This window comes from Peromyscus eremicus, chromosome 2 (assembly GCF_949786415.1).
Source record: "Peromyscus eremicus chromosome 2, PerEre_H2_v1, whole genome shotgun sequence".
In the NCBI taxonomy this organism is placed as follows: Eukaryota; Metazoa; Chordata; class Mammalia; order Rodentia; family Cricetidae; genus Peromyscus; species Peromyscus eremicus.
Window position 1 is genome coordinate 123,033,034 of NC_081417.1, and position 19,875 is coordinate 123,052,908.

Below are 19,875 nucleotides of genomic sequence, written 5' to 3' on the forward strand. Positions count from 1 at the left end.
AAAGCACTGAAGAGGCAACTTTCATTATCCTAGCTTCATGTTTCTCTTAGAAGTCAGTATGCTTAATATAAAAAGAAATGAACAAAACCTTTTCTCTTTTCATTTGTATTATTGTATATGTGGATGCATGATGCATGTGATGAAGATCCAAGGCGTGGCGTGACTTCTCTTTCCTTCATATAGTACCCAGGGATCAAATTCAGGTCATTCGGCGTGGTGCCATTTTCTGATCTTTGTTTAAAACTCATATTACACTACTGAAGAGTAACAGAAAGAGGTTAATGAGGTTACAGTGGGTTGCTCTATTACAAGCCACTAACCAAGTATGCCACTTCTTTTCTCTCTGAAAACACATCGTCCTTAATTTCTTAATGTTAAGGTCATCATGTTCTTTGTAAGCTTTTAAGGATCTGGATTTCAATTTGTGGAAAGTGAAATCCATTTAGTGGGTTAAAAATGTTAATTATAGAACTGGAACAGTGGCTCTGTGTTTAAAAGCATTTGGTGTTCAGTCATGAGTTTGGACCCCAGCACTCTACATCAGGTTACTCACAAATGTCTGTAACTGCCAGGTTTAAGAATCCAACACCTTTTTCTGGCTTATGTCGGTACCTGCACATACACTTGCATCTACACCAAGAGACATGCACATACACACAAATCTTTCTTTCTTTCTTTCTTTTTTTTTTTTTTTTTTTTTTTTTTTTTTTGGGAGGGTGGGGGGGGGTTCGAGACAGGGTTTCTCTGTGTAGCTTTGCGCCTTTCCTGGAACTCACTCTGTAGTCCAGGCTGGCCTCGAACTCACAGAGATCCGCCTGGCTCTGCCTCCCGAGTGCTGGGATTAAAGATGTGTGCCACCACCACCCGGCCACAAATCTTTCTTAAAAAAATCTTAATAATAAAACTAATATGAATGCATTTTTCACAATTTGTTTTGTTTTGTTTTCCAAGACAGGATTTTTCTGTGTAGCTCTGGCTGTCTCAGAACTGATTCTGTAGACCAGGCTGGTCTAGAACTTAGAGATCCACCTGCCCCTGCTTCCTGAGTTCTGGGATTAAAGGCATGTGCTACTACTGCATGGCCTGCATAATTTTTTCTTAAAGCCTGTTTCAGTACGAAGAATATAGGCATGTGTATAATTGAGATATAAAACATATTTCTAAGACTACGTTGTAACCTAAAAGTTTTAAAGCTACCATTCAAGGGCCTCATGAAATAATAAAACAGATGACAGAAATCTTTCCTTAAAATGTCATCTCTATAATTCTGTGGTTTGTCAAAATGGTCTCTAATAATTCAACCTGTCCTACTCACCCTTATCTCTTTTGTTCTAATTAAGTAGTAGGGTTATTATGCTTCTTGTTGCCCTTGATCCAGATTCCACCATCTAATGTATACTTTAAAATTTGGAAAGGTTTCTCTTAAAATATTGTTGGGGGCTTTTTGTTGTAGGTTTATTGTTACTTAAATCTACCTTAATATTAAATTGTTTTTTAACTGATGGTACTTGGTTGGCCCATGGATCATGTAGCCAGAGGCATCTCTTTCCACCTAAATCACCTCAGTAAGAAACAACTTTGAGGTATCTACCAAACCTGAGTGGAAATGCTTGTATTTAATTTTAAAAGCCAAAATATATAGTTGTATCCATATGCTATAATAGGTCATAAAACTATTAGTTTAAGTATTATGGTTAGGAGAATCATTAAAAAATATGAAAGTGCAAACTGATAAAAACTGCTTTTAATATTGCTACAACAGTCCCCCAGGCAACAGCAAACAATAGAAATGTTTATTCTAGGACCAGATACTACTTCCTGAGAAGCTGGTTCCTATAAGGCAGCTGGTCTTTACAATTCTTCTTAGGATTAGAGTTACAAGAAGTCAATCATTTCTACCCCCTTAAAGGAGGAAAGGTAAGTGCAGGCAAAAGGAACTGTTTTAGCTAAGATATAATACTCTCTAGTGTCAGTGCCTACAGACTTAGTAAAGCTTTTACATTTTCAGACCCTTCCGTATCCTTGACTTACTGATTCTTCTACCTTTGTGAACGGCTCATTCCAATATTTACTAGGTGACCTGTATTACTAGTCCCAAATGTTGGCATTGCCTGTGGTGCTTCTGTTTGACCTTAAATCTAGTCATACTCCCTTGGGCCTCTAAACATCGTTGACAATTCTTAGTTCTGGCCTAGATCACTCTGCTGAGCCCCACTAGTCCCTATTTCCATCCATGTAGAAATACCCTCCATGTCTTCAACTTGCTAAACTGAATGTGTCATTTTCATTACCATAGCCCTCTCACTCCCATCCCTTCTAAAAGCAGTCTCTAATGTTATCTAGCAACTTAGGTCAAAACTACAAACCATACACTGCTTCAGCCTGTGTTGAGATTACAGGTGTGAATCACCATACTTGGCTTGTATAAAGGATGTTAAGTGCAATCATGTTGAATTGTTTAATGAAACGGAATTAAAAAGAAATCCAGAAAAACCTTTACGTTTGAACGTATTTTGTTCTTATAAAACTGCTAACTGGTAACTTTGCATGTCTGTAGTTAATGAGAAGTTAGGAATTACTATGCTTTACTAGCTGGGTCACAGAAGCATCAACCACAGAACTCTCAGGTTTTCATAGAGAAAGCAGAAACTAAAGAAAAATGACAACTGTGTCCGGTTTAATTACAAATAAGAAAAGGATCACCATGTGTCTACATCTCTTCATTCTCATGAATCTCCCCAACTCCCAGATCCTCTTGACCCTTTTTAAGTATGAATAACCATAGTTGGTTAGGTCAAAACCTGACCTTGATTTGGTCAAAAACACCCTTCAAAGATGTTGATTATAATTCAAAGAGATACAAAACTTAGCACCTCTGTAATATTAAAATAAAAACAAAACAAAAACCAACCAAACAACTTGATTTTTTAAAAACCCAAAATACTCATAGCTGCCTGAAGAGGAGATCTTGATCCTTTCCCTAAACATACTCTTCTCATATCCACAGGAAGCCATCTGGACAAAAGTCAAAATGAATCCATTACTCATTTCCTCTCCGGCTCTTCTTGTGGCTTTTCTTAGACCTGGAATGGGACATAAATCATTAAGTTGAGGAGCAAATAAGGAAGGCTATCATAGTATGCTGACACTGATGCACAGAGATGACGTAAACATTAGATGCACTCCGTGTTTTGTTGACAGTCTCCCACTTCTGCCTCCCCAGGGCTGGGATTACAGGTGTGCATCACCATACCCAGCAGAGTTTTATTTGTGTGTGTTGCATGCCTGTATACATGTGCACACGCACTTGAGTGTATATGCATGTAAAGACTGGGAATTGTGACCCTTGTGTCTTCCTTGAGTGCTCTTTTGAGGCAGGATGTGCTGGTTTTTATTGTCAACTTGACACAATCCAGTGACCTAGGAAAAAGGACTCTCAATTGAGGATTTGTCTACATTAGACTGGCTTTTCACCAGTCGGTGAGAGACTGTCTTATATGATGTAGGAGGCCCAGCCTGCTGAGCGCAGCACCATCACAAGGTAGTTGGGTCTAGGTTCTGTAAAACTAACCAGAGAGTGAGGAAGCAGCTTTCCTCCATGGTTCTTTCTTGAGTGCCTACCCCGACTTCCCTCAATCACAGACTGTTACCTGGAAGTATAATCTGAAATAAACCTGTTGCTTTGGGTCATGCTGTTTATCTCAGGAACAGAAAGAAAATGGATCTCTCAACTGAAACTAGAGCTCAAAATGAAGCTAGTCTTCTTTCTTGTCTTGAGGATCCTATCCAGAGTGCTGTGATTCAAGGCAGTAGTAAATCACCTGCCTGGCTTTTTAAGTTGTTTCTGAGGATTTAGACCCCTCTGCCTAGCAAGCATTTTTTTCCTTCAAGCCATTGAGATACTATCAGTTGGTTTTTTGTTTTTGTTTCTGTTTGTTTTTTATGGTTCTGAACAGCGCTCTGAGCCAAGCATTATTACCTAGAATTTGCACTAATCAACTGCTTCATAGTGTAAGAATATGCCTATGGATATATTCTAGGGTACATGGCCCACAGGGTTCTAATGAAGATCACTTAAAAATGACTTGTCCAAGGGCTCAACTGTTGTTTTCAAATTTAGTTCTTGGGCTAGAGAAACAGCTCAGTGGTTAAGAGCAGGCACTGTTATAGAGGACATAAGTTCAGTTCTCATCCCCCACATTGGGTGGCTCACAATAACTGCAGTTCCTGGGGATTACATACCTTTGGCCTCTGCTGGCATCTGCAAAGTGTATGCAGATAAACACATATACACAATTAAAAATAAAAAAAGCCCAGAACCACTGAGACTATATCTCCCGCACTGTTCAAAGCTTTAATTCTAAAAAGGAGAAGAAGGTGCAAAAGAAATAGAATGCTAGGAATTCTCAATGCAAAAAAAGCCGGGCGGTAGTGGCACACGCTTTTAATCCCAGCACTCAGGAGGCAGAGGCAGGTGGATCTCTGTGAGATCCAGGAAAGGTGCAAAGCTACACAGAGAAACGCTGTCTTGGAAAAAAGCAAAAAAAAAAAAAAAAAAAAAAAAAAAAAAAAAAAAAAAGCTTATTTGTCTTGTAATGAACTATCAGTACCCACATCAAAACAAAATTTCCCATCTTAGTTATATTTGAAGCTTTAGCTTTCAAATAAAGACTTAAATGTGTACATGTGCATGTGCACATGTGGAAGCCGGAGGTAAACATCAAGTGTCTTCCTAACTCCTCTCCCCGCTTTTCCTTTTGGAGACAAGGTCTCTCACTGAATGTGAAGCTGGCTGATTGGCTCATCAGGTCTTCCTATCTCCAGCACTAAGATTTCAGGTGGACCTGGCTTTTAGCATAGATGCTGTGGGTTGAATTCCAGTCCTCATGCTTGCATGAGAAGCACTGTACCTAATGAGCCACCTTCCCAGCCCAGGATTAAATTCTTAAAATAGAGGTTTAACCCATACCTTTCAGGAGACTTCGAGTGACTCCTATGTCTGTGACTACGGTGGTGACCTAGGGAAGAAAAGGTCATTGGATGAGTTTCTGTTCTCCCACCTGCAGGCTATCATTCTTACCTCCCCCAATGCCTCTCATTCACATACGACGACCTTATTGGCCTATTTTGAGGATACCACTTCCTATCACAACTCTCTGGTTGGTTGGTAGTTGTGGCAGGGAATGCAGCAATAAAATCATATATCCAGAGTATTATGGCTAACTTCACGAAACAGGCTTTGACCAATATTATATATACTAGGCATTATTTTTGCAATTTGGATAAAAATGCAATCCCATCACCAGAGTCCAATGAGTAGTCTCACCTTTTTTTTTTGTTTTTTTTTTTAAAGATTTATTTATTATATATACAGTGTTCTGCCTGCATACCAGAAGAGGGCACCAGATCTCATTACAGATGGTGGTGAGCCACCATGTGGTTGCTGGGAATTGAACTCAGGACCTCTGGAAGAACAACCAGTGCTCTTAACCTCTGAGCCATCTCTCCAGCCCTAGTCTCACTTTTGAATTCCATGTCCATTTCCTTTCCTGATAGGTAGTAGTGCAGTTAGGTATTTTGTGTTGCAGGAGTCTTAATGCTCCTTTTAGATTTCTTTACTAAGACAAGCAGGAAAGAGCCCAAATACTATACCTGGGGATTTAGAGCGGGATCTGTGTCGTCTGTCTCGGGACCTGCTTCGATGGCGTCGTGGACTCTTGCTCCTATGCCTTTCTCGGCGTGGGGAAGGGCTATGGAGAAAACAGCTAGCTCAGCATGTTTTGCAATAAACACCACCACTTCCCCTTTCAAACCCTCTTCTTGTCAGAAATGACTCAGGACTCACCTTCTTCTTTTGGGGGATCTACTTCGCCTGTGGCAAGAGGAAGAGCAGGTTAGTGCACTGGACATTGTCAGTGGCAATAATAAATAAATACGTAAATAAAGTTCACACACCCTTTTTTTAAGAGGGAGGAATGCTAGGGACTGAACACAGTGGCTCCTGATTCTTATCTGTATCTATGTCTTAAATATAGTACACTTTTTTTTTTTTTTTTTTTTGGTTTTTTTCGAGACAGGGTTTCTCTGTGTAGCTTTGCGCCTTTCCTGGAACTCGCTTTGGAGACCAGGCTGGCCTCGAACTCATAGAGATCCGCCTGCCTCTGCCTCCCAAGTGCTGGGATTAAAGGCGTGCGCCACCACCGCCCGGCTATAGTACACTTCTAACACTCTGGCCATGCAACTTATTTTGACCAGTGGGATAATAGCAAATATGATGCAGATACAAGAAAAACACTTGCAGGAAGGACCTGTTGTCTCTTGAATTCTGTCACCTCCTTCAGAACGTAACCAACTTAAGCTGCTGGAGGATGGGAAATACGGAGAAACTGCTCTAGCCATCTTTATTAAGGTTAATCTCTACTATCTGGGATATGCATAATCACAACAGGTGAGCAAACAACTATATCCAAGCCCAGCTTTATTCACTGACCACAAACTAAGTAAATTAAAGAAATGGGATTTTATGGGTGATGGTTCAGTAATAATAGGGAAACAGATACACTGGCAAACATTATAGGCTAGTAATATTTTTCCTTCCCTGAAAGGCTGTAGTGGTCCAGCCCTACCTCCTGGGAGACCGACTCCGACTCCTCCTGTAGCGCAGTGCAGGAGACCGTCGTGGCTTGTCCAAGTCTCGGTAGCTTCTTCTTCGATGGTCAGGTGATGGTACTCTTTCCAGCTTGAAACAAGATGGATGAATACTGGCTTTTACTAAAGGCAGCCATGCAAGAACATAGTTATTGTCCCCTCCCAATGTACATCTTTTAAGTCACTTTATAACAGTGAGCTGACTACATAGAGGGGTAGCCCAGTGACAAAGAACTACCAGTACCAGCAGCCAGTGACTGTGAGTAATAAGAAAAATAATGCAGTTATGTGGCACACACTTTTAATCCCAGCATTTGGGAGGCAGATCTACAAAACAAGTCTGGTCTATAAAACAAGTTCTAGGACAGTCAGGGCTACACAGAGAAACCTTGTCTCCAAAAACAGAGGGGGAAAAAAATCCTTATTTCCTTAGGCTGGATTTCCAGTGTAAAAGAAAGAAATAGATGTAAGATCCATAATGTTAAATGCAAATTCACGGTGGATTTTAATCTTTAAAATAATTTCTTCTAGCTCTAACAAAAATGTAGCAGCAGGAGCCAGGCATGGTGGCTTTAATATCAGCAGTAGGAAGGCTGAGGCAGGTGGATCTCCATGAGTCTGAGGCCATTTTGGTCTGGATAGTTGCAGGACAGACAGAGCGACAAAGACCTTTTCTAGGGAAGAAAAAAAAGACAAAGTGTAGCAACACACAGATTGTTACCTACTTCTTGGACAGATGCGTACTTTCATGCTTGGAGTACACAAGAGGCTAGATGTGTGTAGAAGCTAGAACATACCACCATCATATAAAAAGCAAGGAAGCTATCAAAGCTGTGAAGGTATCAAGAAATCCCAGAAGTGGTTGGATAAGAGGTCTCTGCTGGCCAAAGGTTTAAGTATCTACATGGATTAACACACCACATTTGCTTAAACTATGGTGTTACCCATGGCAGAAAAGCATCACCTTGAGAGGATACTATAGAACCAACCTACGATTTTGTGTGCCTATCTTACTTCATAAGAAATTCACCCTTTTTGCAGGGAGGGAGACAGTATCTCTGGCCTGTAGCCTTTAAACTATTATTATGAAAACTTAATATGCTGATTTGGAAGTTTTCCTCTCCTTACGAATATTCTAGATAAAAAAAAAGATGAAGATATAGAAGTAGAATAGCTCACCATTTTATAACACACCTAGGCATTGACTGGCAGTGGATCCTAACATTACAAGTGAGACAAGACAAGTGGGATGGCTCAGTGCCCACACCACAAGAGAAAGAGAACATGAGAAATGAGAGGAGAATATGTCAGCCAAACATAGTGTCTCACACCTAGCACTTTGGAAACCGAGGCAGGAAGACCAGGAGTTTGATGTCCTCTTAAGCTATGCAGCATGTTAAAGGCTTGCCTGGGTTACACAAGACCCTGCCTTAAAAGATAAAACAACTACAAAAAGTCTATATTGGTTCATTTCCCAGAGAAGACATGTGCATGACTTCTGATCCACAGAGAATGGCCTTTTCTTTTGCACTCACTCGAAAGGGAGCTGATAAACTCCATTTGAATTATCCCAGGATCCATGGCAATGTTTGTATTCCTCTCTTGGTTTAAGTATTTTAAATTATTTTTATTTTATATTTGCATGTGTTTTGCCCTGCATGCATGATTTGTGCACTCTGTATATGCAGTACTTGCAAAGGCCAGAAGTGGGTGTCAGAGCCCTTGGAACTAGAGTTACAAAAGTGAGCTGCCATGTGGGTGCTTGGAATCAAACCTCTGTCCTCTGGAAAAACACCCATGCTCTTAACTGCTGCACCACCTGTCCAGCCTCTGAGGTCACTTCAGCAAACTGCCAGTCTGGACTGCCACCTCCTAAGACACCAATTACTGCTTTTGGTACAAAGTTGCATAGGTCAGAGAGCACTTTTTTTTTCCTTCTCATAAACCCTATTAACTTTAGTATATGCTGTTTTAGGACATGAAGTTTTCCCTGCATCACACATATGGTTGTGAACACATATATGTAACAGTAGATATATCTGTATGCCTCTTAGTATTTTTTTTTTTAAAGATTTATTTATTATATATAGCGTGTTCTGCTTGCATGTATGCCTGCATGCCAGAAGAGGGCACCAGATCTCATTATAGATGGTTGTGAGCCATCATGTGGTTGCTGGGAATTGAACTCTGGACCTCTGGAAGAGCAGCCTGTGCTCTTAACCTGAGCCATCTCTCCAGCCCAGTATTTTTTTTTTTAACTGAAAACTTACTTTAGATTATTTCAGACAGGGCAGATAAACTATTTAATCTGATAAAGAGCTTACTGTGCTCTCAATAGCATATTATATATGGGTTCTGGGATTGTGCCTAATTTCTTTTGTTGTTTTAGTATTCTAAGACAGGGTCTTGCTAAAGGTGGTCTGCAGACTCCTATGTAGCCCAGGCTAGATTTCAAACTCTTAGTCTGTCTTTATCTCCTAGTGCTGGGATTACAGACCTGTACAACCACACCCAGGTCTTAATGTCTGTTTTTTAGAAATTGTTCCTATAGTATGGCTATTTAAGTTCCTATATTTTCTTTTTTCTAAACTGCAAATGAAAACCATGAATTCTCTCTCTCTCTCTCTCTCTCTCTCTCTCTCTCTCTCTCTCTCTCTCTCTCTCTCTCTGTGTGTGTGTGTGTGTGTGTGTGTGTGTGTGTGTGTGTGTGTGTGTAGTACTAAGAATTGAACCCAGGGGTCAGGGCCAGGTCGGTCTCTGAATGTAGGTAAATTGTACAAGTTTACATATAAAACTTCTTTAAAACCTTTAAAGGTATAGATACCATGTTTGTGGATATAGATGCCATTATCATCTCTGTTTCCCATGATTCTGTTACAAATTCAATGTAGTTTTTTTTTAATATTTGAAAATACTGTTATTTAGGTTGGATGTGCATGTGTGAGAGTGCACAGACACACTTGCATGTGTGGGTGTCCTGGGAGACTAGAGGGTGTTAGATTCTCCTGGAGCTGGCGTTCAAAGCTTTTGTGAGCCATGACACATGGGTGCTGTAGTCCAGCCAGTACTCTTAGCAGATGAACTCTCTCTCCAGCCCCTCAATGTAACCCTACTCATAATCTCAGTAGATTCTATCATTTCCATCAAGATGGACCTGAGGCTGAAGAGATGGCTCAGTGGTTTAAAGTACTTGTTGCTGTTGCCGAGGACCTGGGTTCAGATTCCAGCTCCGCCAGGTGGCTTATAATAACCTGTAACCTCAGTTCCGGGGAGTCTAACGCCTGGTCCCGAGGGCCCCTGCGTTCAGGTGCACATACCCGGACACACACAGAGCTGTAACTAAGCCGGGGAGGGAGACAAACAGTGGGGCGGAAGCAGCAAAGCTGCTACTGAAGGAGGCTGGAAGAGGCGCTCGCCGTCCCAAGTCTCGAGACTTTCTGTGAGGTTACACAGTGCGGCAATGTCCTAATTGCGCACATTTGCCAGCAGAAGAAAGTGGTCACAGATGGAATGACATCCACAACTTGTGACAAAGATGGCAATGCGGTAAATAGAGGAAAAGAAAGAAGATCACAAAATAGCACAGGGGACAGGAATAGATAATTCCACCTTGAGGGAAATAGATTACTGTTTCACCAACATAAAACTTAATTTGAGGTTAACTTCTTAGTTTTGGGGACAGGGTCTCCTGTGGCAACTCTGGCTAGTCTCAGACTCACAGGGCTTTATCTGTTTCTGCCTCTTTGGAGAGCTAGAATGAAAGGTGTATGCCACCACGCCCACAAGGCTACCATTTCTTATATCTCCTTCTGGACCTTACTATGTATAATGTTTCCTAGAATTTAATTACAAATGCTTTAGAGCTATTTTACTATAAGCACTTTCGCATTACCTTTTTTGGTTTTTTTTTTTGTTTTTCGAGACAGGGTTTCTCTGTGTAGCTTTGAGCCTTTCCTGGAACTCACTTGGTAGCCCAGGCCGGCCTCGAACTCACAGAGATCCGCCTGGCTCTGCCTCCTGAGTGCTAGGATTAAAGGCGTGCGCCACCACCGCCCGGCCGCATTATCATTTTTAATGGCTGCTTAATAATCATGTTAATAATCTACCTGACTTCCTCAGTCATTGACACCTGGGGAGCGTGACTGTTTTCAAGCTTTTCAGCACTATAATTATTAGTTCTGACAAAACTTGACTATGCAGTAGTTAACTTCCCTCCTTAGAGTGTGTTCAAGCATGACAAATGTTTTATCCAAGTTTTTAATAGCTACCATTCATTAACCAACTATGTGGAGATATACTAAGATCTTCATGAACACATCAATCTTCAGAGAAAAGTACTATTAGCCTGAGACTGTGGATTCAGTCCCTCACACAAAGGGAGAAAAATCAGGACTATTAAGATCATACCACTGCTATGACAGGGCTGAGGCATTCAAGCCAAGGGGTATTTGACTCTAACAGTCATTTTAATTAGAATATAAGGTCTTCTTTAGTAGGCTAGCATCCCTGAGGCAGATCTGAAATGTCTATATAGCCTGATCCACATAATAGGACCCTCCTTGTCCAAAAGGACCCCAAAAGTAATTAATTCACAAAGGATTTAAAGAGGCTGGTGGTGGTGGCACACGCCTTTCATCCTAGCACTTGGGAGGCAGAGGCAGGTGGACCTCTGTGAGTTTGAGGCCAGCCTGGTCTACAGAGTGAGTTCCAGGATAGCCAGGGCTACAGACAGAAACCCTGTCTGGAAAAAAACAAAACAAAACAAAAAAAAGTAAAAAAAAAATCATCATTAATTTAAAAACGAAAACTTGAAACATAAGGGCTACTTCCTTCCTTCCTACTCCTTAAAGCTTTCATATGCCTTACCTTCTCATCTTCTTCTTCCTCCTCTTCACTGGATTCCACATCATCCATATCCTCTTCTAGAGCACTAACTCGGGGCTCCAGTTGTTCAGCTTCCTCCAGCACATAGCGTTTCTAGAGAACAGAGGAAAAGTTAAGTCATTGCTATTTCCTCCTGGTCCTGATCCTAACACTGAAAAGCTGTGGAGCAACAGCTCCCTATAATATTACTACACTTCAAGACTTTCCTAAGAAGTCAGTATACCTGGAATATGTATCTCTTTTACTTTCCACTACAAACATAAACAGAATGCTGAACAGAACAAGTTCATTTTCAATCGGTTCTGTTTACTGTGGTCTTATACTATAAGATCACTGGACTGTCAATCAGTTTGTGTGTAGTCAAAAATGTTAACCTCAGGGCTGGAGAGATGATTCAGCAATTGAGAACACTTGCTGCACTTGGAGAGGACCTGAGTTCTGTCCCCAATATCCACATGGTGGCTCACCAGTTCCAGAGGATCCAATGACCTCTTCTGGCATTCTCTGGTTGAGGGTAAGAACTGATTCTTAAAAACTGTCCTCTGGCCCTTACATGCCTTGGCATGCACACTCCACTAATAATGATTAGTAAATAATAAAATTAAAAAGCAAATATTTTAATTTTATACAGACAAATAGGTTAATTTGTGGTACATGTGATGAATGGTCAAATATATGTGCCCATGCTTATTCATGGAAGGCCAACCAGGACCTTGGGTGTCTTCTGTTTCTCCCTATCCTACTGCATGGAGACAGTCTTTCTCTCAACTGGAAGCCTGTCATTTCGGCTCTGCTATTTGGCTAGCAAGTTCTAGGGATCTGTCTGCCAAGCTTGGAAGGCACTTAGAAGCCATGCTTTGTACATGGGTGCTGGGGATTTGAACTCAGGTCCTCATGTGTACAGAACAAGTACCCTTACTCACTGAGGCACTTCCCCAGCATGAGGTGGTTTTGTTTTTGTTTTTTCATTGTTTGTTTGTTTTTTGAGACAGGGTCTCACTATGAAGGCTTTGTTGTCCTAGAACTAGACCAGGATGGCCTCAAATTCAGAGACTTCCACCCAAGTTCTGGGATGAAAGGCCTGTGCCACAACATCCTTTCAGTGGAGGCTTTTTTTCTCTCTCAATGTTTAAAAGTTTTATCTGTGAGTGTGAGCACGTGTATAAATACACACTTGAAATTTCCACTACAATCAAGATAGTAAATCTCTTCCATCTTTTTAAATTGTCCTGCAGGTCTACTTTAGAGATATAAGGGAAGAACTAGTGGAAACAGTCACAAATACCATGATTCACCTGGCTTCTTTTCCTCTAATTACATACTAAGCAGAATGATTTCGTGATTCCTTCCTTCCTTTTTTGTCTCACTATGTAACCCCGGCTAGCCTCGAAATTACAATGTAGACCCGGCTGGCCTTAAACTCATAGAAAATTGCCTGTCTCTGCCCCCTAAACCCTGGGACTAAAAGCATGCATCACCATACCTGGCACAATTTCCTTTGAGCCAAGCCTCCTCTCCCCTTTTATTCTTTTCAACAGGAATTTACCACTTTCCAGATAGGGTTCTATAATCATACAGGAACTTAGGTTAAATCCTTATCCAGTCAACTCTCCACTACAGCACATTCCATTTCTCTTTAGGTTACCAACCATATTTTTCTTCTCTTTGTATTTTGCAACAGTAGTTTTAAAACAAAAAATCAAAATCTTAACCAGGCATGGTGGTACAAGCTTATAATCCCAGCACCTGAAGAGAGAGGCAAGAGGATAGCCAGGTTTATAGGGTCAGTTTCAGGCCAGTTACTGCTCTATGGTCAAGAGTATCAAAAAACACAACAAAACAAAAAACAAAACACCAGCAACCACCCCACAACCTTGAAGGGTGCTTTGTGGATAATCATCACTCGGGATGTGAGGCAGGATGATAAACAAGAAGTTTAAGGGATTGAGTGTTCACTTTCTCATTCCAAGTTCCTTTTTTTCTGTTTCATAGCCTAGCTCACCATTTAAAACAAAAGAGAGCAGCTACAATGCCTGTGAGAATACATCCTGAAGAAGAAACCTTTTCTCTAACTTTCATTTCCAAAGCCCTAGCCTTGAAACATGCCTGCTTCTACCTCATTCCCTGTCCTGTATAAAGTTTGACATAAGGACTTATGAAGACAATCCTTAAGACTTCAGTGTTTCAATATGTATTTGTGTTTGTGTGGGAGGTAAAAGGTGACTCTGATAATAGACCCATGTCTCATACCTGTAGCCGGGGCAAAATGATATCACAGACTCTCTCACTGTGCAGAAGTTCATCAATGAACTCATCTACGTGCATCAGTTCAAACTCTGGAAGAGAAAATGATTACTTCAAGCAACCTGGAAACGATAGACTTAGTTAATAAAAAGTCAAAGAATCATGATATTTTATATGAAGCTCCCTACAGGCCACGCCTCTGTATTTATTTATTTATTTATTTTGAAGATGGGGACTGAACCTGGGGCCTTGTCTTTGCCTAGCTAGTGCTCTGCCACTGAGCTATATCCCTAACCTCTTTAAAATTTTTAATTACTTATTTATTTATTTATTGCATATGCACATGCAAACAAGTGTGCATGCTCTTGCCACAGTACATGTGCAGACGTTAGAGGAAAACGGAATGTGTTCTATCCCTCCATCATCTGGGTCCCAGGCTTAAGTCAGACTTGACAGGAAGTATCAGTCCAATCAAGCCTCTTCAGAAACAAGGGACTAAGAAATGAATGAGCCTGCTCCAAGTAACAAAAAATGGGCTGTGGGCATAGTTCAGTGGTAGGGCACTTGCCTTGTATGTATGAAGTGCTAGGTTCGATTTTTATCAACACCACAAAACAAAAAGCAGGAGACAAACACAAAAGTAAACACAAAGAGTCTTGAATTATGTAGGATAACACTGAGTAGATAACTCAAGATTATAAATTCTAATAGGTCACTTAATTATAATTTCTCACATTAGCCAATAATGTCCCTGAATATACAATTCTTTCTCTTTTAGGGGCCCATGGTGAGGTAGCCCAGCAGGTAAAAGCACTTGCCACCCAAGCCTGATGATCTGCGTTTGATCCCAGGAGCCCACAGTGGAAAAAGTGGACCAATTTTTAGATTTGTTTTTTGACTTCTACATATGCACCAGAGCACACATGTGCTTACTTACGATCACAATCACAAACATAAGACACACACAAGAAATAAAATATTAAAACAAAGACTACTATTTTTTTTTTTTTTTTTTGGTTTTTCAAGACAAGGTTTCTCTGTGCAGCTTTGCACCTTTCCTGGAACTCACTTGGTAGCCCAGGCTGGCCTCGAACTCACAGAGATCCGCCTGGCTCTGCCTCCCGAGTGCTGGGATTAAAGGCGTGCGCCACCACCGCCTGGCGACTACTATTTTTTATAGCACAAAAATGACATGTTTTTTTAGAATCTCCTTCTTAATATTATCTTAGTTTTATAGTCCTAACTACAAGTGACTTTGTATACCTCTATTACCTTACTTACAGGAAATGCTAGCTGTGTCCATTAGCGAGTGTACAGGGACGCTGCTGAACATATTGCCATGTACAGGACTACTACAGAGCAAAGAATTACCTAGCCTAAACGGTCAACACTTTGAGAAATCCCATCTTAGTTTACTACAATATAAGTAACTCATTCAAAAAACGACAACAGTCACATCCATCTGTTCACCATGTTGACTCCAGTCCCTGGCATAACACTGGGCATATCAATTCTCAATACATATTAGTTCAGTGAAGAAATATATTAATAAAAGTTTACAGCACAATACAGATTGAGAATGCCTAAGACAAAAAATCCTAAATTCGAAATGATCTCAAATCTGAAACTTTTTGAACATGGACATGATACTCATTATGTTTTGGATTTTGAAGTATTAGAGGTTTCTGGATGGAGATACTATCTGATGGTTTATACAACCATTCCAAAATCTAAAATGTTGAAATTTACAACACTCTGGTTCTAAGCCATTTTGAATAAGGAATATTCAACTTATATTAAATCTTCTATATTCCAAAGAAGAAAGGTGTCTCTCTCCAATTGAGAGGTTCTGGTTGTATTATCACAAAGCCTTCCTTAACATAGAAGGTGTACCTCTGAGGGCAAGGCCTGGAACTCAGTGGCAGGACACTTCTCATATGCATGATGCCCTAGATTCAGGTCTCCAATACTGCTCCTTCCTCCCCTTCCCCCCAAAAAGACAGGCATAGTCATGCACACCTGTAATTCCCATGCTGAGGAGGCAGAGGCCAGAGAATCAGAAGTCTGAAGTCCTCCTTAGCTACAGTGTTGAAGGTCAGCTTCAACATGCCACATGCCCTCAAAACAAGACAAAACAAAACCAAGATGTATGTATAAAACGTACAGAGCTGTCTCTTTGGATATGCTTAGCATTTTCAGTGGAATCCTGCATGAATAACATAGATCCACTTAGTCTAAAAGTATAGCATGGAGTAGCCTGCAGGAAAAAAAAAAAAGGCTATAGTACTTGGAAAATGACTTTGGACAGGCTAAGTCAGATTTTATAGAGAAACCATTTTGAAGCTTCTAGATCTTGTGGATGGAGCAGGTGTGGAAGATATAGCTCATATAAATCAGTTGTTTACCATAAAATGCAGCAGGAAAGGGAGGCAGCCAAGTGCCAAAAGGGTTAAGGCCAACCAGAAGCTAATGCATCCAGTGAGGGAGATGGAAAATTTGGATGAAGACAGTAATAAGGCAGATGGAGAGGAACATTTCGTGTATGTGAAAATGAGTAGAGATCCAGGTAGAATACAACTGGCCAACGACTAACAGTCTAGAGACTTGGTATCATACTCACCCCCATTCCGGTTCTGGCTCTTGATTTTTCGATAGTCATTGTACAAAGGCTCCAAGTACTTGTAGCAATCAATTGCAGTTCCTGTCAGCCTCATGTAAAGTGCCCCCAACATCCGGACATACCTAACACAGAGAGGACATTGAAACAACAGGCCATCCTAAGAATTTCTGAGTTTTATAGCTGGCTTTTCTCATGACAATAGTAGATAAAAGTATTTTGTTTTGTTTTTCTTGTTATCAGATAAGAAAGCCATAATTCTGAAGGTACCATAGAACAGATGATGGCTAAAATATGAACTTCCTAATAGATTACTGTCTATGGGAGCTTGGTACACGTTGCTCAACTTTCAGATATATCATCTATAAAACAGAATTAGCCTAAGATTCCAAAAAGATAATAAATTTAACAACAAGGCATTATATACATTTTATAACAATGCTAGAACAAGCATACATAGCCACAAACATATGTTCTGGAAAAAGGTCAAAGTCATAGAGGTTAAAATTCTGATCTTGCTTGGTGGTGGTGGTGGTGGTGGTGGTGGTGGTGGTGGTGGTGGTGGTGCATGCCTTTAATCCCAGCACTCGAGAGGCAGAGGCAGGTGGGTCTCTGTGAGTTCAAGGCCAGCCTGGGCTACAGAGTGAGTTCCAGGATAGCCAGCCATACACAGAGAAACCCTGTCTCGAAAAATAAAAATAAATAAATAAATGAAAAATTCTGATCTCATACATTACTAACTTTGATAGCAGACATGGGATTTGTTTTCTCAACCTCTAAAATGGAGAAGCTGCAACCTAATTTACAGCCTTGGTGCCATAAATCAATGCAAGGAAAACTGTTAAAAGGACAGGAGCATTATTAAGTCCTTACAAATTGAGCTATTTTTCTTTTTTTTTTTTGTGTGTGTTTTTTTTTTTTCTTTTTTTTTTGTTTTTCGAGACAGGGTTTCTCTGTGTAGCTTTGCGCCTTTCCTGGAATTCGCTTTGGAGACCAGGCTGGCCTTGAACTCACAAAGATCCGCCTGCCTCTGCCTCCCGAGTGCTGGGATTAAAGGCGTGTGCCACCACCGCCCAGCCGAGCTATTTTTCTAGTTCATTCTTTGTAACATTCCTTCCTTTTCTTTATCTCATGTATCCAATTCCTTATTCAAATCTCCATTTGAAATCCAAGCTTCCTCGGATGAGAAGAGCAGTATAACAAAGAACATGCATTGTGGTGATATTGTGTTGCCCAAAATATTGTGTATCCTAATAAACTTATCTGGGGTCAGAGAACAGAAAAGCCACAATATTAAACATAGAGGTTAGGCAGTGGTAGCACGCGCCTTTAATCCTAGCATTCCAGAGACAGAAATCCCTCTGGATCTCTGTGAGTTCAAGGCCGCATTGGAAACAGCCAGGCATGGTGACTCACGCCTTTAATCCCAGAAAGCAGCCTTTAATCCCAGGGAGTGGTGGTAGAAAGCAGAAAGGTTTATAAGGCATTGAGGACCAGAAACTAGCAGCATTTGGCTGGTTAAGCTTTCAAGGCTTTGGAGCAACACAGTTCAGCTGAGATTCATTCTGGATGAGGAGTCAGAGGCTTCCAGTCTGAGGAAACAGGACCAGCTGAGGAACTGGCAAGGTGGCTTGTTCTGTCTCTCTGATCTACCAGCATTGACCCCAATAACTGGCCTCTGGGTTTGATTTTTATTAATAAGAACTTTTAAGACTCATGCTACAATGCATATTCTGACATGAATCATAGCTGAGGCCCTGCCCTCAGGAAGCAGAGGACACAGAACTGCCATAAACACCAGGCCGGTCAGGACTACACCATGAGGTGCTATCTCAATCAAAACACAAAACAACTCACAAAAAGCAAGTGTACTCTGAAGCCAGCTTTGCCTCCCCAGTACAGCGGGGGTCACACCCAGATGCCTGCATTTGTTCTACTTCCAAGCTTTACCTCAGCCCCAGACCTGCCACTGACTGGTCTGACCTTAGGCAAACTCCTTACACCTGCTCTGTGTCTCAGTTTCTTCCCATGTAAAATAGGCATTCTATTTTTAAAGCAGTGGTGTAACAACAAAATGAATCACTATATATAAAGCCCTTAAAACACATGTGGTACTTGGTCAGCTATTATACCTACTCTGAACTGCTAGAGAGTGGATAAGATGGAACAGCTGATTATGTTTACCATGCATTGGGAAGCTGAAAAAATTAAAGAAGACCACAGTCAATAGGTGTGTGTGTGTGTACATATATTTGTGTATATTTATTGTGTATATTATTTGTGAAATACTCTTGAGGAAGGGGGAGGTTACCAAGACTGATATACATAACCACAACAGCCAAAATACAAGTTCAAGGGCAAAAGCCTGTGGAAATGAGACACACAACACTCAGTCCTACTAACAAAGCCCAATTTTGAGCCACTAAAATTTTTGTACTAGTCAAAATTGTACTCACTTGAAATCTTCATTTTTTATGAACTCAACAATGATATCCTTCTCAGGTTGAATCTGAAGCATCTTCAAGGTTAAACACAGAAAGGGAGTTGGCTTTATGTTTCCACCGTAGACACCACCCACGAACCTTAACTCCATGGCTTTGTCGACTACAAGTTCAGCTGAAATAACCAAACACAAACAGTGACATCTTAGACATAGTAAAGGTCTTAGCTTTCCTTGGTTAGTAGGTGAAGCAGTTGAAGGTTTAGAGTCAGTCAACAAGAATTTAGTATTAGGAGAACAGAGCTTATTAACAATAGTAATGAAAATGACTGCCTGGAACTACCCCACTGAAGAAAGAAATACCCCTTATCCCAGTCCTCATTAGTTGTCTGTAGTCGGCCAAAGAAGATGGGACTCGTGAGTCCTCAATCTTTATACAACAAATCGTGGAGGGAAAAGTCCTGTCATTACCACCAGATGCTGGGCATTGGCGGCGCACGCCTTTAAATGCCAACACTCGGGCGGCAGAGGTAGGCGGACCTCTGAGTTCGAGGGCAGCCTGGAACGGCTCAAAGAACCAAAAGAAATCCTTCAGCACCAAAGCAGACCCTGCCAGATTTGTCTGTGTCCTATGCAGTACAAGACAGGGCACAGAGCAGTTGATATGAATGGCTGACATACTCTACTCCAGTACCAGCACCCGAGAGTCTATCCTTCCTCACTGAGCCACAAGGAACCAGCCGCAGGCCGAGACGCGGGTGGCGCGCAGTCACTCACCCGTAAGTCCAAAGCACTCTTCTTTCCAGTACTTTGACTCATAGATCCGCGTCCGAATGATCTTCTCCACAAGATACTGAGGGTTGGTGCCATGAATGCTGTGGGCATCCTTGACCGTACGGTTCGCCATCTTAGAACGCTTTCGATTCTATTTCCGTCGGCTTCTTCAATACGTCAAATCCAGGTTTTCAAAAAAGACGTCCAGAGGCGGAGGAAACCTTTCTAAGAGCTGCAAGCCACTAGCTTGGAACCGGAAATTGCGGCG

General features: G+C 41.1%; 2 protein-coding genes across 3 annotated transcripts in view; one reads left to right on the forward strand and one right to left on the reverse strand.

Annotated features, from left to right (window-relative positions):
* The window catches only part of Tut4 (terminal uridylyl transferase 4), a 140,801-nt gene extending 126,036 nt beyond the window's left edge, over positions 1 to 14,765 (forward strand). The window contains exons 31-32 of one of the 2 annotated variants that reach the window (XR_009377620.1): positions 1,803 to 1,917; positions 14,555 to 14,765. The gene's annotated coding sequence lies outside the window, so the exon portion shown is untranslated. The remainder of the gene's footprint in view (positions 1 to 1,802; positions 1,918 to 14,554) is intronic. The other variant, XR_009377619.1, reaches the window with a different exon arrangement.
* Positions 2,930 to 19,875, reverse strand: Prpf38a (pre-mRNA processing factor 38A). Its single transcript, XM_059254678.1, has 10 exons — positions 19,611 to 19,875; positions 18,850 to 19,009; positions 16,397 to 16,518; positions 13,783 to 13,868; positions 11,515 to 11,625; positions 6,627 to 6,739; positions 5,846 to 5,872; positions 5,653 to 5,750; positions 4,970 to 5,018; positions 2,930 to 3,083 (listed from the first exon to the last, which is right to left on the reverse strand). The coding sequence occupies exons 1-10, from the start codon at positions 19,738 to 19,740 to the stop codon at positions 3,041 to 3,043; spliced, it is 939 nt and encodes a 312-aa protein (XP_059110661.1). The 5' UTR covers positions 19,741 to 19,875; the 3' UTR covers positions 2,930 to 3,040.

What these genes read in the sequence shown, in the direction of transcription:
- Prpf38a (XM_059254678.1), bottom strand. Translation starts at nt 19,740, where the DNA reads ATGGCGAACCGTACGGTCAAGGATGCCCACAGCATTCATGGCACCAAC. An exon ending in ATAAAAAATGAAGATTTCAA is followed by an intron (nt 16,519 to 18,849) that starts GTGAGTACAATT and finishes TCTCTGTGTTAG; the next exon opens with GTATGTCCGGATGTTGGGGG. An exon ending in ATCCCGCTCTAAATCCCCAG is followed by an intron (nt 5,019 to 5,652) that starts GTATAGTATTTG and finishes TTTCTTCCCTAG; the next exon opens with GTCACCACCGTAGTCACAGA.